At 39.3% G+C, this 23,628-nt stretch overlaps 1 protein-coding gene across 10 annotated transcripts in view; it reads left to right on the top strand.

Moving 5' to 3' along the window:
* Nucleotides 1–23,628, top strand: part of NDRG3 (NDRG family member 3) — a 74,506-nt gene that overhangs the window by 33,501 nt on the left and 17,377 nt on the right. For 6 of the 10 annotated variants that reach the window (XR_005377813.1, XR_005377814.1, XM_038572225.1 and 3 more), the window contains 6 exons: nucleotides 4,691–4,796; nucleotides 5,813–5,933; nucleotides 8,129–8,191; nucleotides 9,733–9,793; nucleotides 10,885–10,971; nucleotides 21,561–21,617. Coding sequence is in view for 8 of the 10 variants with exons in the window: in XM_038572225.1 (XP_038428153.1) it covers nucleotides 4,691–4,796; nucleotides 5,813–5,933; nucleotides 8,129–8,191; nucleotides 9,733–9,793; nucleotides 10,885–10,971; nucleotides 21,561–21,617 (495 nt within the window). In the remaining 2 variants the exon portion in view is untranslated. Of the gene's footprint in view, nucleotides 1–947; nucleotides 1,228–1,724; nucleotides 1,874–4,690; nucleotides 4,797–5,812; nucleotides 5,934–8,128; nucleotides 8,192–9,732; nucleotides 9,794–10,884; nucleotides 10,972–21,560; nucleotides 21,618–23,628 lie in introns of those variants that run through there. The other 4 variants (XM_038572229.1, XM_038572228.1, XM_038572227.1 and 1 more) reach the window with 4 other exon arrangements.

The raw sequence follows: 23,628 nt of genomic DNA, 5'->3' as shown, positions 1-23,628 counted from the left end.
TGAGTGATCAAAAATTAACTTGAGTTCAGAGAGGTAAGACAAGTCAGATTGTGTAATTCTGATAACAGCACATTTATGTAAGGAAAGAGGACTCCAAAAAAGGTGAAATTTTATTATAAAATAATGTCAGGGTGCCAGGGGAGTGCAGTTATTTAAACGCCTGACTCCTGGTTTTTGTCTTAGGTCATAATCTCAGGGGCTTGAGATCAAGCCTCGAATCAGGCCCAGTGCTCATCGAGGAGTCTGCTCAGTATTCTCTCTATCCCTGTCCCTCTACCCCTCCACTCCTCTCTCTCAAATAAATCTTAAAAAATATAATAATGGCAATATCCTAAACTCTTAAATTCTTTTTTTTTTTTAATTTTATTTATTCATTCATGAGATACAGAGAGAGAGGGAGAGAGAGGCAGAGGGAGAAGCAGACTCCATGCAGGGAGCCCGATGTGGGACTTGATCCCGGGACTCCAGGATCACGCCCTGGGCCGAAGGCAGGCGCTAAACCGCTGGGCCACCACCCAGGGATCCCCAAATTAAATTATTTTTTAAAAAAGTTTTTAACTCCAGTTAGTTAACGCAGTGTTATATTAATTGTAGGTGACATTAAAGTAATTCAATTCCATACATCATTGAGTGCTCGTTACAAGTGTACTCCTTAATCCCTATAATATGTCTAATCCATTTCCTACCCCACCCCCCACCCCATAAACTCTTACATTCTTTAAAAGGCTATTTTATTTTATTTTATTTTATTTTATTTATTTTATTTTATTTTTATTTTTTAGGCTCTTTGATTCTAAAGTTACATCTTTGATTAAGAGAAAGATGTAGTCCAAGGCGAAGAGGGGGAAAATATGATTTCAAGTCATTTTATAGCCTGGAGAATAAAGGGATTGTATTCAAGAATATGTAGCCTTGGAGATGGTAAATAATAAGAGTTCTGAGATCTATGAGCAGAGCCTTTTAGACACTACTTGGGGTTTGCCCCTTGAGCATAAGCTCTCATTGTGTAATCATACTATATAGAATGCTGGGGTGAAAGGTGGGGTAATTGGAAAAACAGCCTGTGAAACAGATGATCATTGACTAAAACAGAAAGGTGGCAGCAGCATCACCCCTGCAATTGCCCAACCATTGCCAGGGTCCCTCCACATTCATCTCCAGATGGAGACTTGTTCCAGTTCTTCACATACAGAGTCACAAGGGCTATATTTACGAGTCCACGTGGAGGTGAGTGTCTCCTTTGTTTTCATATTTTTAATTATACTAAGAACATTTACATTCACGTAATTTGAAAATGAAGAGAAACTATATGAGACACTGACAGACAAGTGCTGCTCCAAATAGGGCAAACAATTGACAAATAGGGTGGAGGACTCTTGGCCCATGAATACTTTGGTCATTACACAATTTTAGGGGCTTGTAATGGGGATGTAGGGGCTGAGATCTCCCTAAAAAGTTGAAATCTATTAGGGGTCCATTTTTAACTGAATTTTTCAGATTATGAGATGATGACAGAGTATTTTGCCTTGTTCCCTCATCTACTTATACAGTGGTTTTGGGGGAGGGAGTTGTTATGCTTTTTTTGTTGTTATTTTTGTTTGTTTGCTTTACCCCATTTGTTATGTCTCCCTTTTCATCATCCTTCTGAACTTCCCTGACAGTTCACTATCCCCCACCCTACTCCATTGCCCTACATGCTTTTTTCATCTATTATCTGGCCTTAGGAGTTCCTGCTAGCCTTAGGGCCAAGCATCGACTGAACTTTCCCTCTATCTTCAGTAGCACAGCTGAGGCCACGCTGGAGTATTTTAGCAAAACTCTACTGAAAGTTCGTATATGATGGAAGGAAGGCTCCAGCAACCTGATTATGAAGGTGACAAATCGTTGCACATTCTCTTCAACTTGGATTCTCTTGTAGTCACCCATCTGGCAGAAGCCAGCTTCTCAATCTCTTTATTCCTTCTCTCTAAAGAAGTAAAACATGGGAAGGGGTAGGTGGGTAGTAAAATATGAGAGAAATCAAAGCCTCCTTGAGTTCCTTTTCTGAATATATCACCTCCCAAAAGGAAACAAAATCTTAAAGTTAGTGTGCATTACTTCCCCAAGTTTTTGTATTTTAAATGTATGTATGTAAACATACAATCTATATAGTGTTGTTTTTATAAAAATCTGCATTAAGTGGTAATATATATCCTTCTGCATTTCTACTTAGTATTATGCTTTCAGGATATTCCATGTACTAATGCTTCTAGTTCTAATTCATTCATTTTAATCTATTTCACTATATGAATAGATCATGATTTATCAGTTTTCCTACTGATGAATATTTTAGGCTATTTCCAATTTTTTTGACTTTTTTTTTTAATTTTTATTTATTTATGATAGTCACACAGAGAGAGAGAGAGAGAGAGAGAGAGAGGCAGAGACACAGGCAGAGGGAGAAGCAGGCTCCATGCACCGGGAGCCCGACATGGGATTCGATCCTGGGTCTCCAGGATCGTGCCCTGGGCCAAAGGCAGGCGCCAAACCGCTGCGCCACCCAGGGATCCCTGACATTATAAATAAGGATACCAAGTACACTTCTGTGTATATCTTTTTGTGTGTTTAAGAATTTCTTCAGCTTACACCTAAAAGTAAATCTGCTGGATACTTCTTAACAAGACATTACAAAATTGTTCTCCAGAGTAGTTACTCTAGTTTGCATGCCTGCCAACAGTGTATGAGAGTTCTTATTTCTTTGTGCCTCAGTCAACACTTGATGTTATCTGACTTTAAAGATTTTGCCATTCTGATGTATGTGAAATAGCATCTCATTAAATTTAATTTGCATTTTCCTGACTACTGATAGAGTTAATGACTTTCTTCTCAATATTCTATCAGTTTCCTATTTCTTTCATAGCACTTAGTGTGTTCATTGCCTGCCTTCCTATCTAGAACATAATCTCTGTGAGAACAGGGATCACATCTCTTCTGTTCACCGTTTTATCCTCAAACCTCAATCCAGGGCCTGGTAGTAGGGATTTAATAAGTAGTTGTTTAATGAAGGAACCTGCTAGTGGGAAGGGTGGAGGGGGATGGGTTCCTTGGTAAGTTTGCTGTTACTGTAAGAGAAATGCTTATACAGTAACTGGAATTTACTTCTTTATATCCCCCCATCCAAACCCTATATTTTATTTCATAGCATTTGAAGTATCTGATTCTTTTCCTTCATTTCTTATATCCCGTTTTCAAGCCTTTCGAATAGACTTGAATAGAAGGCAGCAGAAATAATCACATAAATAGTCACTTATGGTTTGATCTGATAGAGATTATCTGCTCCAGCCTGGAGCTTATTACTTGAAACACACTGATATTGAATTAGCCTATGATTATTTTGCACCGCACATCAGAGAAGAGACCAAAGTTCTGATGAGGTTCATTATTAGATAGGAAATTAAGTTGGAAGCCCTTTGCCTGTGTTGGGATTCTTATTGACAGAATTAATCTTATCTACTATAAGACTCTCTGAGATAAACAAGGACTTCATCAGCAAAAATTCACTAGGTGAGACATGATGATTTTTTATTTTTGAGAAATATGGACATTGACGAGGACTAGAATAAATCTCAGTGACTTTTCTACAATTCCTCTCTTTTCTACCCAGTCACTCTTAGTGCTGGTCCCAGCAGCTCCAGTTGCATCTTGTTCCAACTTTATTTAGTTCCTGAACTCTGTTCTGACTACATCTTAAACTACTTATTGCCTTGATTAGGATTCTTTGGGGATGCAGAGAATAAGCCCGCTCAAGATAGTTTAAACCAGATGCAATCCAAGGATGTCTCAGAAATTAAGAACACAAACAGCTAGAACCAAGAATTAGAGCAGTGGAAATGTCTACTAAAATCTTCCAAGTAGGGCACCTGAGTGGCTCAGTTGGTTAAGGTCCAACTCTTGATCTCAACTCAGGTCTTGATCTCAGGGTTGTGAATTCAAGCCCCCTCTATGCCCAGTGTGGACCCTATTTAAAAATGTAAATAAAATAAAAGCTCCCAAGTTTGCTTCTTTTTTCAAGAGAAGAACAAGCCAAGGATAAAATCTGAGTTCCAATTACAAATTCTCAGGGAAGAATGCATACTCAGCATGGACTAGATGCCCATCTGCCTCCAGTAAGTCATGACCACAAGGTTACATTCTACAAACCTGGCAGCCAAGAGCTACTCCTGTAATGTATGGATGACATAGGAGGGCAGCTGTCAGAAGGGAAAAGATCTTAGGCAGAGGCACCTTTAAGTGTCAACTCAATTTTATCAGTTGCTAAACATGAGTTTAGAGTCTCTAAAACCTTAGCAACTCCTTCATATCTTCTGCTTCCTCGACTTCTTTCCTCTAAGACTTCTCTGACTCCTTACCCAGCTTGCTCATCTTTTCATAGCCACTTGCAACTGTATCCTTAACAGATCCCTGACTTCCCTCATTTAAGATAGTAAACTTTGTGGATGAGAATGTATATTTTTTCCCTTGTTTGTTTATCTGGAAGGAATTAGAAAATGGGAATATTCTGTATAGTATAACATCTCTCTGGTATGCTGATAGTCCAATGATGTGTCCCGCCCCAGCAAGTAGGAAATAGCAGTAAATAAGTATTGTGGAACTTTAGCCACCTGGGAAGTCCATTCTGCCTTTCCTGAGACCATATATTCTCTTGTTTCAGGAACATGACATAGAAACAACACACGGTGTGGTCCACGTTACCATCAGAGGCCTACCAAAGGGAAACAGACCAGTTATTCTGACATACCATGACATTGGCCTCAATCGTATGTATTTGATTTTATACCTTTCCTTTTTATTTTAATACTTGATCTTTGTGTATTTATTTTTAAAAAGAAGAAATCCCAGTATTCTAACAGAGCGCAGGTTTTTTCCTCTTTATCTTAACTCCTTCCTTGTTGCTACATGTATTAATGGCAGGATTAAAGAGTAGAACTGAAATCAGTTGTTTAAATCTGTACTTCTTTGTTTTTTTTTTTTTTTTTTTCTTTCATATTTCAGGTTAGAAAACCCAAAGTTTGAACTTCTTTGTTGTGAGCTCTTCAGTGAATTAGTAAAAGTATTCTTGCTATGGCCTGTCATCAGTGATTTTAAATGGACTTTTCTAGATGGTTGTTTAAGATTCTAGCCCTAGCCACAGGATCAGGTCCTGTACTTGTGTTTGTCCCATGCTTCTCTAGCTTTCAAAGTGGCCTGTGTTTGAGGCTACAGTCTAGTGCTGGAGCTTTTGTAGCCTTTCACCTGAGAAGTGATTTAAACAGTTATATTTAATAGGGTAGAAATTGAAGCAGCAGCCCCTTTCTATACCCCAACAATTTTGCCAAGAGACAGTCTTCCACATGGTGAATGTAAACAGCCCAGGATATTTACTCTAGCCAGGTTCTTAGAATATAGTCAGTGTCTCTGTGTCAGATGGGGGAATAAGGTACATGAGAAATGTAGCATTATGAGTTCAAGATCATTTTGTACAATACCAGGATTGATTCCCATTTTGTAGACATTGTGTAGAATTGAGAATGCATTGTCATTTTCAGGTCATTGAGATGTCTGGTATTCAGCCTTTAGGGCAGCTTGAATTACATTGTTCAGACACCTCATTTTAGTGGAACAGTGAGTGATTAAAAGGGAGTGAAAGGAGGAAAGGGGGGAATGAAAGAGGATGATGTTATGGAATTAATTGAGTCAGGGAACACGAGAGAAATGGAGAGGACTTTTACTTTTACGTATAGTCTGTTGAAAACTGGGGAGAACCTGTGACTTACAAGTATTTTTACTCTTGCAGATAAATCCTGTTTCAATGCATTCTTTAACTTTGAAGATATGCAAGAGATCACCCAGCACTTTGCTGTCTGTCACGTGGATGCCCCAGGCCAGCAGGAAGGTGCACCCTCTTTCCCAACAGGGTAAGGCCACAAGCAAGATCTTCTGGAAGGCATGCATTCAGAAAAGCAAACGATTGAGCTCCAGTGGGAGAAATAGCATTGATTTTAACATAGCCTAGGGGTTATACTTACCAACCAACTGTTCTCCTAGTTCCCTCCTTGATCTGAGAGGACTATTATATACAGTCTGGTGAGGAAGACTGCATGTTTTCTCATATCCAGGAATGGTTCTCCATAGACAGGAGTTTGTCTCCCTGTAATTGCAAGGCTTAAGTATCTGAAACACCCACCTCTCACTGTTTTTTCTGTCCATTCTTCATCTTTTTAAAAATATGTCATTTCTGTCCTTCCCTGAAACTTCCAACTACCTAGGCCCAAACTTCAATCCCTCTGAGCTTCCTGGGATCACCTCCCCAACCTTACCTCCCAATCTGGTCACAGGAATTTGAATATCTTATAACCATTTATCCAGAGAAGCTGCCCTTTCAGATAGAGATGCATTTTGACTGGACTTGGAGCTCTTAGCCTCATCTTGCTTTGCATGGTGGAGCCACAGTCTCCATCACTCTTCCCCTGGACATTGTAATTATTGAGATGACCTTAAGAGGAGGAGTGAAAGCATAAGCTGTGGAATGCTGATTTTTCCCCCTTTCCCTTGGCTCCTCTCCAGAGCTGCCTCTGCCAGTGACTGTTGTGAAATAGATCATTGCAGATGATAAGAACTAACACTTATATGGGAGTTTGACAACATTCCTGACACTGCTTTAAATGCCTCGCATTTAGGGATCCCTGGGTGGCGCAGCCCTTTAGCGCCTGCCTGCCTGGAGACCCGGGATCGAATCTCACGTCGCGCTTCCGGTGCATGGAGCCTGCTTCTCCCTCTGCCTATGTCTCTGCCTCTGTGTGTGTGTGTGTGTGTGTGTGTGTGTGTGTGTGTGACTATCATAAATAAATTTTTAAAAATTTAAAAAAAAAATAAAAATAAAAAATAAATGCCTCGCATTTATTGACTCATTTAACCCTCACAGACCTATGGGACAGATTTATTATTCCTTTTTACAAGTGAGGATACTGAGGCACAGAAATGCTAAGTAACTTGGCCAAGATTACCTAACAAATAAGTAGCAGAGCTGGAATTTTAACTTAGGCAGTCTGGCTCCAGAAGCCATGTTACTATGTCCAGGCTGTTGTGTCTCTCAGATGCAAATTGGCTAGTGACCAGTGTATATCCAACAAGACTTAGATCCAGTTCCTTTTTTCTGTTCTTTAACAAATGGCTCAAGAACACGCCATTGCTTAAAAAAGTGTTTTAAGCAGAGGCAGGCTGACTTCCCTGTCAGAAGTTAGAATAAATCTTGCCTCATATATAGATTGTCTTAAGATCTCTTTCTATCTTTGATTCTGTAATCTCAGTGGATGCTCCCTTCTTTTCTTGGAATCCTAGTCTGAAATGGTTCCTGGGCTTGTTTGACCATCTTAAGATCCTGTGGTTTATATCTGTACACCAGATTCAAAAGCAGTATTATGCCTGAGTAAAGCAAATCAGTATTCATGATGAGGAGTCCAGAATTTGTGACTAGGTGGGTAGACCCACTAAGGCTTTGTTTAATTTTGTCTTTAGCTGCCTGAACATAAGCCGCAGACCAAGAGCCACTTCTTCAGTTGACTCTTAACTGTTGGAAGTTTACTGAGTTTCAATCCCAGTTAAAGTGATTGTTAGGTATTTGGAAATGCCCTGAAAGAGAGCCATATTACCTGTTCTTTTCAAATGGCTTCCTCCCAGAGTCTGCCCTTTAATATGGAGACACATGGATTCTTCTCCTTTCTTTTTAGCATGGAAATTGTAGAGAGTTGCACAACCATCACAATCATTTCCACACGTCATCTCCTTTCAGTCTTTGATAAAGGAAATGCTTTTATTTAAGAATCCCATACTCTTCTGGCGTTCTAGTGTTTAGGAAATGTGGGTACATTCTAAATCAGGGGGTATCGGGGATCCCTGGGTGGCTCAGCGGTTTAGCGCCTGCCTGATCCTGGAGTCTCCGGATCGAGTCCCACGTCAGGCTCCCTGCATGGAGCCTGCTTCTCCCTCTGCCTGTGTCTCTGCTTCTCTCTCTCTGTATCTCTCATGAATAAATAAATACAATCTTTAAAAATAAATAAATAAATAATAAAATAAAATAAAATAAATCCGGGGGTATCCTTCTGAATTTCAGGTACCAGTACCCTACAATGGATGAGTTAGCTGAAATGCTGCCTCCTGTTCTTACCCACTTAAGGTAGGTTCATTATTCAGTTATTTTACACAGTTTTTGTTGACTTTTTACTGTGTGTCCAATCTAGGGGCTATGATGGTAAGCAGACGGAATAGTCACTGTTCTTATGAAGCTTACATCTTAGTGGAAAGAATAATTAACAACAAATAAGCAAACAAAAAAATCAAAACTGAGGTGCTATAAGAGAAGTCATTGAGGGTGATGTTAGAGGAGGACCAGGTTCACGTAGACATTGCTAGCTGGGCAGCACCCACAGGGCAAGAGGATTCCAGACAGAAGGGATGATATTTCCAGAAGTCCTAGACCAAATAAACAAGTAGGAGAAAGGCGTGGAGTGAAATTTGAGAAATAGGCAGGGACCACATAACATCATCTCACAGATCAGGTAAGAATCTGGGATTTTATTGAAAAGATAAAAATACGTGTGTGTGTGTGTGTGTGTGTGTGTGTGTGTGTATGTATATATATGCATATATCGAAAGAGAAAGAGAAGAGTTTTAAGCAGGGGCTTAATATCCAATTCTGTCTCTTTTTTTTAATTTTTAGTTTCAGGTGTAGAATTTAAAAATGAGTTGGATAAGAATGTGCTTTGATTTAATTTTCTTTTAACTTAGTCTTTAAAATGATCACTCTACGTATAAAAGTTGCATTTCAGTAAAGCTTTACATTTTTATTTATTTTATTTTTTTAAATATCTATTTATTTTAGACATGGGGGAGGGGCAGAGGGAGAGTGAGAGAAAATCCAGAAGCAGACTCCCTGGCTGAGCACAGAGCTCAATGCAGGACTCAATTCCATGACTCTGAGATCACTACTTGAGCCAGAACCAAGAGTCAGACACTTAACTGACCATGCCACCCAGGCATCCCAAGCTGTTTACTTTTTTTTTTTTTTTAAGATTTTATTTACTTATTCATGAGTGACACAGAGAAAGAGGCAGGGACATAGGCAGAGCGAGAGGCTCCCTATGGGGAGCCCAGTGTGGGACTTGATCCCAGAACCCCAGGATCTCCTGAGCCAAAGGCAGAGGCTCAACCATTGAGCCACCCAGGTGCCCCATTGCTTACATTTTTAAAAAGGATTACTCTAGCTATGGAGAGAATGGGATGGAGAGGAGTAAAAGAGAAAAAGCAAAGAGACCTTTAAACTATTACAGCAGTCAAGTAAGAGGTAATGATAGCCTGAGTACTGGATGCCCTTCCGGTTACAGTGAAGTAGATGGAAATAGGAAGGAAATGTTTTAGTGGTAGACTCTATAGGACTTGCTGCTGGGTTGGACATGGAGGTGATAGGAGAGGGAACTGTTAGAATGACTCCCAGGTTTTAGTCATATTTCATTTAATCCTTAAAGTCAACTTAGAAGTAGATAGTTGTATCCTTTTGTAGATCAGGAACTGAGGCTCAGAAAATTAGAGAACTTGACCAAATTCTAGAATCCAGTAAGCATCAGAGCCAGATTTGAACCCAGTTGTATTTTTCCCATTATGCCATGTCATCTCCAAACGAGTTAACCTCATCAGTGTTGGTTATGTCCCCTTTCATAGTCTGAAAAGCATCATTGGGATTGGAGTTGGAGCTGGAGCTTACATCCTCAGCAGATTTGCAGTAAGTACATAGAGGATTAGTCTTGATACCCTTGAAGCACTGCCTAGGTCACAGTACTACTGCTGTATTAGTGACCAGGTACTACTGTAGGTCTTGTGTCAGTTTTTCTATAGATTCTGTGAACAACAGATGCAAATTTGTATGTAAAGCCCTGTTTTGTACTTAAGAGTGCCTGAAAAATCACAAATGAGGGCAGTACATCATCAGTAAAACATAATTCTTAGAACTTAAGGGAATTTTGTGCAGCCATTAAAATTTTTTAAAAAGAGCCTGTAATGGTATGTGATTCACATATACTATAATGTTAACAAAAACGTTAGAATACAGATTCACATGATTTGTCATAGGCATAGGAAAGGACTGGAAGGAAATATACCAAAATACTAACATGGATTGATGTTGTATGGTTAGATAGTATGAGGTTTTATTTCCTAATTTTTATAATTTCTGTTTATCAGATTTTCTATAGTGAGTATAATCAATGAAATCAGAGGAAAGCAAAGTAAACTAGAGAGTTTTGAGTGTACATAGAAATTTTTCAGCTGCTTCCTGGGTGATAGGACAGCATTCTGGGGCAGAGTGGTATCACCCTTCCTCTGGTCTCTGAAAAAAACATAAGAAGGTCCTTTCGGGAACAAGGACATATGATTGTGAAATTTGCTAGTCTAAGCCTTAGCAGCTCCTTATGCCAAGTGGTTCCAAGGGTACTTTGCCATCAGGGAAGACCATGAACTAAACAACTGTGGAGATACCAAGTGCCTTCCTCTGCTGCAGAAATGTCTTCTCACAGATCTCTGCAAGGCAAGATCATTTTTTTTCCTTTTTATTTTTTTAATTAAAAAAATTTTTTTTTTATTGGAGTTCAATTTGAGAGCAAGATCATTTGATAGCATTTTAAGGAACTGGTTTTCCAAATGCTAAGTCAGACTTATTAAAGAGCAAATACTCTACCTAGCACCTCCCTGAAGTCTTTCTTTCAAATCTGAGGCATTATAGCATAATGCATAAGAATTCATTAAACATGCTCCAGTATTTTTTAGAAGAATGCTGGGAGTGAAACTTTCAAACGTTGTCTTTGTCTCCTATTTCAGCTCAATCATCCGGAGCTCGTGGAAGGCCTTGTGCTCATTAATGTTGACCCTTGTGCTAAAGGCTGGATTGACTGGGCAGCTTCCAAAGTAAGCACCAAATGGTATTCATTGGCTTATCTCGGTCTCTTCTCAAAATGTCTTGATATTTTTTTTCTTTAAATATTTTATTTATTTATATGACAGAGAGAGAGAGAAAGCACAAGCAGGAGGAGCAGCAGAGGGAGAAGGAGAGGGAGAAGCAGGCCCCCCACTGAACAGGGAGCCCAATGTGGGGCTTGATCCCAGGACCCTTAGGTCATGTCCTGAGCCGAAGGCAAATGCTTAACTGACTTAGCCATCCAGGCACCCCTTATTTTTATTTTCTCATTGAAGTATATCCAATTAAAAGCAAAAATTTTTAAGTAGGGCAGCTTGGGCAGCTGCTTTTGGCTCAGGGTCCTGGGATCAAGCCCCACATCCAGCTCCCTTCTCAGCAAGGAGTCTGCTTCTCCCTGCCCCTGTACCTTTTCCCTCTGGCTTGTGCTCTTTCTTTCTCTCTAATAAATAAACAAAATCTTAAAAAAAAAAGTTTTAAGTATACAGCTTGATGAATGTTTACATATGTAATTGCCATTCAGTCAATATACAGAATATTTCCACCTCTGGGGGTTGAGGGGGCCAGGTGTCAGCTTGTGCTTTGCCCTCAGCTTGCCTTTTGCTCCCTCATCATCCCCCCCACCCCTGCCTTGAACAATTTTGACTCTTAAATCTTTAAGGTTGCTGAAAACAGAAGATCTCATCTGTAGCTTCTTCCTGCTGAGTGGGAATATAGAGATGTCCCTACCTATGGGTCAATATTGGTCAGTCGGTGAACATATAGGGAAGTTAAAGACAGGCTGAAGCAGCTGAATCCAACGTGGACAGTAAAAAAATGTCTCTTGGGGAGCAAGGACCTTCTGCGAAGTGAAATTATTGTAGTGATGGAGTCTCAGCACTAAGCAGAAAAACATTGAAAAAGACAATGTATTAGGATTAATATGGCTCTGAGAATGAGAAGTCCAACAAAGATACCCTTAGTAGTTGACCATAGTCCTCCCCTGAACCAGGAACTTAAGCAGTCCTAGAAAGACAGGGAAGGATTTTGTTGAGCCTTACTTTGAATATTCATGTCAGTTAGTGACCGCATCACATTTTTGTGGTAATTTGGAGTATATATATAACTCTGTTTTAATAAAGTATAGGTTTCTCCTTGAGCTGCAGTCAGAATATCAAAATCCATTTGGTTTTGGAATTTGTGGATGACTCTGAGTTGGGTCTGGTTAAAGATGGCGGTTGTACATATTTGCAGTTTTATATCAGTAAGCTTCTGGGGCAAATATGGCTATGGATAAAACCATCAAGAAGCCGTCCTAGATGTCTGACTTTAACAATATCTTAATTATGAGGAATCACTGGCAAGTGGGAGAAGACTTGTCTGGGATATAGACATCCCAAAGTGCATTATCGAATCCATTCATAAGGAAAATGGGGCCACCCATTATCTCCACAGGTTCATAGTTAACCTCTTGGAGTAGGGTATACTCCACTTTTTAAGGAGCAATTTTGTCACCCCTGCCACACAGACTGGGTCAAGGTGATAGCCAAGTTATACAGTTGTTGAGGAATCCGTCCCATTTTCCAGCTGTTCAAATTATCATACATCCATGTAATGTGGGAAACAAAGGCAGAAGAAAGAGTATTAAATTTCCTTACTACCTACAGCCCATTGACAAGTCCTTGAAACAGGCAGTGACTTTCCTCTAGGGACTCAAAAGTCAATCTTAGCTCAACCCCTAGGATCCTGTAAGTCTCCTTTAACATATAAAAATTATTTTGGAAACTTTCTTTATCCTCCTCAACAAGGTTCATGTTGGTAATCACCGCCCTCCCTCCCCCCCCGCCGCCTCCAAGCATATGACCCATTAATATACATCTGAAGAGTCTTATGACTCGGGTTTTAATAGACAGTAGTGAATGACCTTTTCCTAGCAATAGCTAGCCCCTTCAAGGTCCTGGAAACCTTGCTTCCAAAATTCTTTAGAGACTTACCCTATCCCTAACCCCCTCCCAATTTGAAAGTATATAATGGGCCACTCGTCATGACCCCAGTGCAGCTCTTTCTGCCCATGAGTCCTGTCCCTGTGCTTCACTAAAACCACCTTTTTGCACCAAAGACATCTCAAGAATTCTTTCTTAGCTGTTGGTTTTGAATCCAAATGTTCCTTCCTATATCACATGGAGTACTATAATTATCTCCGAAGAATAACAAGCAAGAAGATTGTCTATATATGAGCTATTGTGGTAATTTTTACCTCAAGTTTTTTAGCTTCAGCAAACAACAAACACTCAAAGACAATCAGAACTAGAATTTAACATCCACAAAGGTATGTTATTGAGACATAATTTTCTCTCCAATATCACCCTTATTTCCAGAGATAGTCAATTCAAGACTAATCAGAAAATCAAGTTCAGTTTTAACAAACTTGGCCTAATTATTTACATAAGTTCAGCAAGAATAGTGATTATCATATAGATCCTTTAAAATTTGCTTTATTGGAATTTTTTATAAGGAATCTCAATTGAACTTTTAGTAGCCTCTCTAGGCCAGAAGCCAAGCTAAATATTTGCCATCATACATCATACATTCCTGCAAAATCTATAGATTGGGGCAATTCTTCTTCTGGAGGTCCCCAAAATATCCTGAGGTCCCTGGAAGGTTCTTCTACCAGGAAGTGACATTCTTTACTCACCTAGTAAGACTACTGGGAACTCTGTAAGCAAGGTATCAGGCCAACATTTCCAAGGGGCTTTAGTGGCTCCAGAAAGCCAACCTTAATTTCTTAAAGCTGTCTGATCATATCTGAGTCTGTGCATGTCTCTCTCAAATATGACATTCCTGTCAAAGCCTTGGTAAAATAACCAGTATTTCCAATGGTATCCTGTTACGAAGACAACAGATTCTCATTTAATTTATGTAGACAACTGTAATTGCCATGGAAGAATACTACCAAGAGTTTCTGAATTTCAGAGGGTTTATTTAGGTAGAGATAAAAGTTAAATGCTTCAGTGTGTTCCAAAGTAAAACTTTATCATATTTCTGTAAATCATAGATATCTTTTTTTAAGATTTTATTTATTTATTCATGAGAGAGACAGAGAGAGAGAGGCAAAGACGTAGGCAGAGGGAGAAGCAGCCTCCATGTAGGGAGCCCAGGGACTCGATCCTGGGATCACGCCTAAGCCAAAGGCAGACGCTCAACCACTGAGCCACCCAGGCGTCCCAAAATCATAGATATCTTAAAAGAAAGTTTCCTTAATCTAGAAGAGCAAACATTAGAAAACTTAGCAGTGTTTCAAACAAGAATCCCCAAAACCATAATTCTTATTCATTTTGAATGTAGCTTTAGTTCTAGAAATTCTTATCCATTTAAAAAGATATCAAAAACCTGTATTTGTTTTTAAAAAGTTTCTTTTTATGAATCTCCTTGAAGATGAAACTCATTTTGCAAATAATTAAAAGACTGTGATGCAATTGACAAGGAAATTCAGTTATTTCTGACACATAACACTTCAATAATTAGAATGTTAAGTGACAACCTTATTACTAAAACATATTAAACTTAATTACCTTATTACCAAAACATATTAAAACTTCAAGAATTTCAAAATGCATATGCACACACACACACATATTTGAACAGTTATAGCATTTACCAAGCAACAACCCAAGGCTTAGCATAATTTGACAGTGCTTTCCAAGTAACTTTACATACCTAATAAACAAGTCTAATTGGTCAAAAAGTCTTTATTTACAATTCAGACATTGAGGAAGTCTGTTAAAACACTCAAACTTTTTTTTTTTAAGATTTTATTTATTTATTCATGAGAGACAGAGAGAGAGGCAGAGACATAGGCAGGGAGAAGCAGGCTCCTCACAGGGAGTCTGATATAGAACTCGATCCCAGGACCCCAGGATCACACCCCGAGCCAAAGGCTCAGCCACTGAGCCACCCAGGCATCCCAACACTCAGCTTTTAAGGTACATGACTGAATAGGATTATGGATTATTATGAAACTTAAAATGTAATCTTTTATTTAACCAACATGACAAGAGGCATATAGGTAGGGTTATAGAGTTGTTAGCAAAATTAAGTTCCTTTAACATTGAAATGTTTTAACTATCTTAAGTAATTAAAGACCTGATAAAGACAAAACATAGAAACTGGTTCTCTGGTCAAAGAAAAGAGAAAAGAATCTTTTTTTACATTTTCTTATCAAGAGGAAACCAACAATCCAAGGAAACTTTGTCTTTTTAACAGAGTAAAGCAGAATTTCATTGTTATACCAGGATACTTTTATTTATTTATTTATTTTTTTTTTTGAGAGAGAGAGCATGAACACGCAGGAGCAGGAGGAGTCAAAGGGAGAGGGAAAGAGTCTTAAACAGACTCTACATCCAAGTGTAGAGCTGGACAAGGGCCTTGATCTCAAGACTGAGATTATGACCCCGAGCTGAAACCAAGAGTCGGACAGTTAACTGCACCACCCAGGCACCCTCACCAGGGTACTTAAAATCCATTTATATCAAGATTGTGGGATCAAGCCCCAAGTTGGGCTTTCCACTCAGCACAGAGTCTGCTTGTCCTTTTCCCTCTGCTCCTTCCCCTGCTCTTTCTCAGCTCAGCTCTCTCAAATAAAATTTTTTTTAAATTTTTACTTATTTATGATAGTCACAGAGAGAGAGAGAGAGAGGCAGAGACATAGGCAGAGGGAGAAGCAGGCTCCATGCACCGGGAGCCCGATGTGGGACTCGATCCCGGGTCTCCAGGATCGCGCCCTGGGCCAAAGGCAGGCGCTAAACCGATGCGCCACCCAGGGTTCCCTATTTTTAAAAATAAATAAATAAAATCCATTTATTTCAACTTTGGTCCATCCTGATGGCATATAAAATTCCTTTCCAGGGGCACTTGAGTGGCTCAGTTGGTTAAGTGTCAGCTTTAGGCTCAGGTCATGATCCCTGGGTCCTGGGATCAAGCCCCAAGGCTGGCTCCCTGCTCAACAGAGTCTACTTCTCCCTCTCCCTTTGCCCCTCCCCCTCCCACTTGTCCCTCTTTCTCTCTCAAAGGCTCTCTCATAAAATAAATAAATAAATAAATAAATAAATAAATAAATAAATAAATAAATATCTTTTAGAAATAAAAATAAATATCCTTAGTTTTCTGCAAGAAGAAGCAAAAAGCACAAACCTATGTTCACTAATCAGTGCTTTAGTATTCCATCCTATTTAGAAAAGGCCTAATGTCCAGCGAATTTAGTCCAATTTATCATCCAAACAAAACTTTAAAGTTTCAGTTTACCAAAGACTTAGAAAGTGGTCTTAACAATTACCCCTGGAGGGGCACCTGGGTGGCTCTGTAGTTGAGTGTCTGCCTTTGGCTCAGGTCATGATCTGGGCATCCTGGGATTGAGTTCCACATGGGGCTCCCTGCAAGGAGCCTGGTTCTCCCTCTGTCTATGTCTGCCTCTCTCTGTGTCTCCCATGAATAAATAAACAAAATCTTAAAAAAAAAAAATTACCCATGGAAACTTTGAGACAAAATTAACCATCATTTTAAGTCCTCTCTTTGCTAACAAATTACAACAGAGATCATGAGCTTATATGACCCTTCAGCAAACCTTGGTAGAATAAAAGTTTTGTATTTAATGCTGATAACTCTAAAGACACGTTTATCTTCATAAAACCAACAAACTTGAACTAGTTTAAATACCAAATATATTCCATCTGGGTCCACTTAAAAGGCAGTCAATTTGCTCCCCATTGTCAATTTTTATTAGAGATGCTGCTGGGAAAATCTGAAGTGGGAAGTGGAAGTCCAGGGCTGTGCACTTTGCTCCTTGACAGTGAGGGTAGGAGGAGCCAATGGTGCCAGAGGCACCAAGGATGGTATAGGAACCAGGTATACCAGCTGCACCCAAGATGGTGCAGAAACAGGAGGATGGGGAGAGCAAAGCAGAAGAGGTGAGGTACCACCAGGAAGGCTGGAGGTGGATAAAAGCCCAGAGGGCAGAGTGAGGTCTCCTGGTCCTAAAGCTCATCAGCTTGGAGAGATGAAAAGACAGGGTTTGGAGTTTGTTTTTTGTTTTTTTTTTTCCACCAAGCAGTGGAATTAGGCAGTCCATGTCAGGCCAGAGAGGACAGGAAACTTCCTCAAAACAAAAGGTAACTGCTTAGGAATATTCCTTAAGGTCCCAGTCGTGAGGTGGACTAACCCACAGAGAGTTGGCTACACTTATCATAGCCATTAACCTGGGAAATGAATAAGGGAGAAGCTCCCACATATAAGAGTAACCTGGGTCTATTAGGAAGGAGGAACAGTGAGGGATGTTTTCCAGAGGAAAAAATAACCCAAGCTTTCATTACTTGCTAAAAGATCCCTAATGTAATAATCTCATTTTTTTTTAATAATCTCATTTTTAAACAAATACCTATCCCAAAGTATTTGTAAATTACTATGTTTATTTTAATACACACAATTGAAGATAGTCTCCAAAATACCACTATCCAGCTTGTCATGTATCAAGAATCTTTATTGATACTCAACCATGAGATCCAATAATTCAATACCTAGGAACTTACCTGAAGAATAATTAATAATATTTGCAAAGATTTAAATAGGAAGATAATAAAAGCATGAGAACAAAACCCAAGGGCTCACAGAGCTGCACTGGGATTGTGAGGAGCAACTGATTTGATTATATACTTTTTAGTTGGGAGGGGACGGAAACAAAGTTTCCAAAAGGATTTTCACATATTAAAGAAGACTTAAAGGATCCTGCAGGCTTACCTATTGTCACACCAAAGTCTAGCAAGACATTAACATTAAGATTGAGAGTCCTTGGAGGAATGTCACACTCTGCTTGTCTCAAGTATTTGTCAGTGGGCTGCAAATTAAAAGGTTATTTAATTTTATCTACCTTTTCTTTTGCCTTTGTTCTTCACGTAATTTGCTATGTACCAGGCACTATTCCTAAATGTTTTAAGTATGTTTAAACTTTTCATTCTGAGGATAACTCAGTGAAGTGGTACTACTATTGTTATCCCACAGGAAAATTAAATCATTTGCTTAAGGTCACACAGCTGGGATGTCAAAGAGCCAAAATATTCATTAACACCTTGTTTATAGGGCTAAAATATGGAAACAGTTTAAGATCAACAAAATGATGATATAACCATAGAACGGACACAACCAAAATTTTGTTTTTTGGTTATTTAAAGAAACGAGAAAATTCTCATGTTTAAAAAATAGAAAAAAAACTATATATGTCCTATATATGTCCCAACTTTGTTAGGTAGATATGCACAAGAAAGAAGGGAAAATAATTTGGCCTGGCTCAGTCTAATATAGAAAATGTGGGGTTCAGAGCTAATAGCCAAGAAAGAACTCTTAACGAAGTCTTTAGTAGAAAAAGGTAGTTTTACTAAAGCACAAGACAGGACTTGTGGTCAGAAAGAGCTGTACTGGGGTTGTGATAGGTGACTGATTATATACTTTCAAGTTGGGAGGGGATTAGGGATAGTGTTAAGTCTCCAAGAATTTTAGAAGCAAGGTTTCAGGACCTTGAGGGGGTAGCTATTGTTAGGAAAAGGTCATTCATTTCTGTCTAGTAAAACTCAGGTCCTGAGACCCTTCAGATGTGTATCAGTGGCCATATGCTTGAAGGATGACTGCCAACATATATCTTTGGGGGTAGAGATAAGGGAAGTTTCCAAAGAAACTTTTTTTAGGGGAGGGAAGGAGAGAAGGAGAGATCAGGAGATAAACCCAAACTGGCTCTTATGCCCAGCACAGAGCCCAGGATGGGGTTTGATCTCACAACCCCTGAGATCATGACCTGAGCTGAAATCAAGAATCACATGCTTAACCAACTGAGCCACCCAGGTGCCCCTCCAAAGGAATTTTTATATGTTAAAGAAGATTTACAAGATCCTGGGGTGCCTGGATAATGTTAAGCTAAGATTGCCTTTTGCCCTTAGCAAAGAAAGTGCAACATCAAGGCATCTGAGCTCCCAGAGGAAGGTCACTCTGCCTATTTCAAGGACTTGTCACAGAGCTGTAGGCAGTAAAGAAATTTAATTTTTTCTTTTGCCTTACTTTCCCACATCAAGTAGAGCATCTGACTTTTCGTTTCAGGGTGGTAATTTCAAGCCCCATGTTGGGTATAGAGATTACTTAAAAAAATAAAAATCAATAAAAGTGGGACACCTGGGTGGCTCAGTGGTTGAGCGTCTGCCTTTGGCCCAGGGCATGATCCTGGAGTCTCGGGATCGAGTCCCACATCGGGCTCCCTGCATGGAGCCTGCTTCTCCCTCTGCCTGTGTCTCTGCCTCTCTCTGTGTGTGTCTCTCATGAATAAATAAATAAAATCTTAAAAAAAAAAATCAATAAAAGTGCTGGTCTTACCCACTATATTAAAAAAAATAAAGAGGGAAAAGAATTTCTTACTAGTAGTTCTATCTTTGGCTGGTAGCATTACAGATGATTTTTATTTTCCCTTTCATATTCTATATCTTCTTAATTTTCTTTTTTTTCTTCTTAATTTTCTATGATAAACATGTATTACTTTAAAATTACTTAACAATATTAAAATATCCCACCTACTGGAATTTTAAGAAACAGCAAACAAACAAAGGCAGAAAAAAAGAGAGACAACCCAAAAAACAGACTCTCAACTGGAGAGCAGATGGTACCAGAGGGGAGGTGGGTGGGGGGATGGGTGAAATAGCTGAAGAGGATTAAGATTATACTTATTTGATGAGCACTGTGTAATATTTGGAATTGTTAAATCACTGTATTATGCAACTAAGACGAATATAACACACTGTATGTTAATAAGTACACTAGAATTAAAAAAAAAAACTTCATCTACCAGTAGACTAGATTCTAAAAAATTTATCCATTTCTCCCCACACTTAAATATTAGAGAAATATGCATACTCCAGCTTGATATAAAATATATTAATGATGCTATTGCCAGCTGCTGTGGAAATTCTTTCTTATAACCTGACTTATTTAAAATTTGTTCTAATTCCTGTTTAGTTGTGTGATTATATTAAAATTTACCTGAACACTCTCAATAATGGATAATAAACTGTGTGTTAATAACCTAAAAAAATTGTTATAAGACTTGAGAATGACCTTATGAGTATTAAACATGAATAGTTGTTATTAATTCTAATTATCTTTAATTTATAACAATTTCATCATTGGTCACTTCTGTGAAGATTTCTGGGCTTCTTTAACCTTTCTGGGACTCTGCGATCCTGCTCTACCTTTATCCATGTCTGTCTCATCTCCTCTTCTCCATCTGCACTCCCATTTCAGCACTTCACCTCTAATCCAAGTCAGCAGTAGGAATGAAGCATAAAACCAAGGAAGAAGGCTACAGGGAATCAGCAATATAATTTGAGTTGGAAATTTTTCTGAAAATAGACTAGCTGTGTGCAAATTTGCACAGATTGCTGCATTTATTAGACTGTGTGATATGCATCATTTTGAAATGGAAAAAAATAGAAAAATGTTCAAAACTCAGGAACATTCTGTAAACAGCAATTTCCTCCCACTCCCTGAAATGATGATAGCAAAAACTCCAGGAAAGGAAAAAAGAAAAAAATTTTTTTTTATTCTTAGATGACTTGGAAGTAGTCTTAAATCAATCCTTGTTAGCCATGACACAAGTGTAAATGAAGAAACATACATAAGAATGAAGTAACTAGTAGCCAAGTGTTCTAGGTCTTAAGTTTTCTTTTCTTTTTTTTTTTTTTAATGTTTATTTATTTATGATAGTCAGAGAGAGAGAGAGAGGCAGAGACACAGGCAGAGGGAGAAGCAGGCTCCATGCACCGGGAGCCCGACGTGGGATTCGATCCCGGGATTCGATCCCGGGTCTCCAGGATCGCGCCCTGGGCCAAAGGCAGGTGTCAAACCGCTGTGCCACCCAGGGATCCCGGTGACAAGCATTTCTTCTAGCCACCTATTTCTTTTTTTTCTCCAAAAATTATTTATTTGAGAGAGAGAGAGAACACGAGTGGGGGGCTGCAGAGGAAGGAGAACTAGACCCTACACTGAGCAGGGAGCCTGATGCAAGCTCAGTTCCAGGACCCCGGGGATGCCTGGGTGACTCAGGATGTGATTCCAGGGGTCCTGGGATTGAGTCCCACACCGGGGTCCCCGTGGGGAACCTCTTTCTCCCTCTGCTTATGTCTCTGCCTCTCTCTGTGTATCAAATAAATAAATAAATAAATAAATAAATAAATAAATAAATAAATAAAATCTTTAAAAAAAAAATTCCAGGACCCCGGGATCATGACCCTAACCGAAGGCAGATGCTTAACCAACTGAGCTATCCAGGTACCCCTCTAGCCACCTATTTCAAAACAGACGATATTATTTCTGTGAAAGGGAGACTTCAGTTTTTCTGACTTGTTTCTTGTTATCATGTATCTTGAAACCACCATCTCATGAAAATGTGTGACCCTGAGTTATGCTTTTGTTTGTTGAGGGTTTACATGTGTACAATAAAGTACAGTAATCATGAGTGGACAGCTTGATAAATATGTATGCTTAACTCCCTTGACACAAAGCTTCTATCTTTTTTTAGCTCTCAGGCTTGACAACCAATGTTGTGGACATTATTTTGGCTCATCACTTCGGTCAGGTAAGTGCCTATTCCAAGCCAGCTGTTTGTTGGCTTGCAGCAAAATCTTATTTACCTCAGGAAAGATGGGGTGCCTTAGAGTTCACCGGATCCTAGTGGGTACCACTTCCAGGGCAGAGTATGATGCACGTGGCCCAGCAAAGGCGAGTCTTCAGGGAGAGACATTAGCTCAGTGCCACATGCCTCTTGGCATTTGAAGAGATGAGGGAAGACAGGATCCCCTCCCCTGCCACCTGTCCCCTTCAGCAGCATGCCATCTGTTAATGTTTGATAACATCACATGCCTCACCAAACATCTTCAGAGCCATGATGAGGTCTGGGAAAGGCTTCACAAAAATAGAAATTTCAGAGAAAAAAGAAACCAAAAGAAACAAATGTCAGTGCTTAAAGAACCTTAGAATTTATCTTGCTCATTCTCATGTTTTACTGGTAAGAAAACTGAAGTCTGTAGAGGCAGTGAACAGTAATGGATAATTACTGGTTGGGAAAGGTAACCTCAGTCCTCTTTTCAGAGGGAGGAGTGCATTGGATAGTAAGATTCTGAATGAGCTGATAAGTATCCTATTTTTTGTAAGAGTTGGGGAAGGATTGCTGTTGATTCTTCTTTAAATGTTTGGTAGAATTTACTGCAACACCATCTGGGACAAAGCTTTTCTTTGTGTATACTAAAGAAAAGGTTACTAATTTAATGTCTTTACTTATTAAAGATCTATTCAAATTTTTCTATTCTTTGAGATGCTTTATTATTTTTTTTGAGATGCTTTAGATAGTATGTGTCTTTCTAGGAATTTATCCATTTCATCTCAGTTACTTAATTTGTTGGTATAAATTATTCATGATATTCCTTTGTAATTCTTTTTATTTCTGTAAAGTTGAAAATATCTCCTCTTTCCTCCCCATTTTTTATTTTTTATTATTTTTTTAAGATTTTATTTATTTGGGATCCCTGGGTGGCCCAGCGGTTTGGCACCTGCCTTTGGCCCAGGGCGCGATCCTGGAGACCCGGGATCGAATCCCACGTCGGGCTCCCGGTGCATGGAGCCTGCTTCTCCCTCTGCCTGTGTCTCTGCCTCTCTCTCTCTCTCTCTCTCTCTCTCTGTGACTATCATAAATAAATAAAAATTAAAAAAAAAAAGATTTTATTTATTTACTCATAAGAGACACAGAGAGAGAAGTAGAGACCCAGGCAGAGGGAGAAGCAGGCTCCATGCAGGGAGCCCGACACCGAACCCAATCCTGGGTCTCCAAGATCACACCCTGGGCCGAAGACAGGCGCTAAACTGCTGAGCCACCCGGCTGCCCTCCTCCCTATTTTAGTAATTTGAATCTTACCTCTTATTTTAGCCAACCTCTAGCCAACCAATTGTTTTTGTTTGTTCGTTTGTTTAAAGATTTTATTATATATTCATGAGAGACACAGGGAGAGAAAGGCAGAGACACAAGCAGAGGGAGAAGCAAATTCCATGCAGGGAGCCGGACATGGGACTCGATCCCGGGTCTGCAGGATCATGCCCTGGGCCAAAGGTGGCGCTAAACCGCTGAGCTACCGGGGCTGCCTCAATTGTTTGGTTTTATTGGTTTTCTTTTCCTGTTCTTTTTTAAATTCTCTATTTCATTTATTTCCACTCCAATTATTATTTCCTTCTGCTTGCTTTAATTTTCCTGTTTTTCTAGTTGTTTTCTTTTTTTTTTAATCAGCTTTCCAATATGGGGCTCGAACTCACGACCCTCATATGAAGACCTGAGCCATGCAGATGCCCCTTCTTTTTCTAGTTTCTTAAGGTGGAAGGCTAGCTATGAATTTGAGATCTCTCTTCTTTTTTTCATATACACATTTATGGCTATAAATTTCCCTCTCAACACATGTTAGCTGCAGCCCATAAGTTCTGGCAGTTTCATTTATCTCAAAAGTATATTCTGATTTCCTAATGATTCCTTCTTTGACGCATTATTTAGTATTTTGTTCAGTTTCCCAGATTTCCTTCTGTTATTGATTTCTAATTTCATTCCA

This window comes from Canis lupus, chromosome 24 (genome assembly GCF_011100685.1).
Source record: "Canis lupus familiaris isolate Mischka breed German Shepherd chromosome 24, alternate assembly UU_Cfam_GSD_1.0, whole genome shotgun sequence".
NCBI lineage: Eukaryota > Metazoa > Chordata > Mammalia > Carnivora > Canidae > Canis > Canis lupus.
This window is presented reverse-complemented; position numbering and strand designations above follow the sequence as displayed.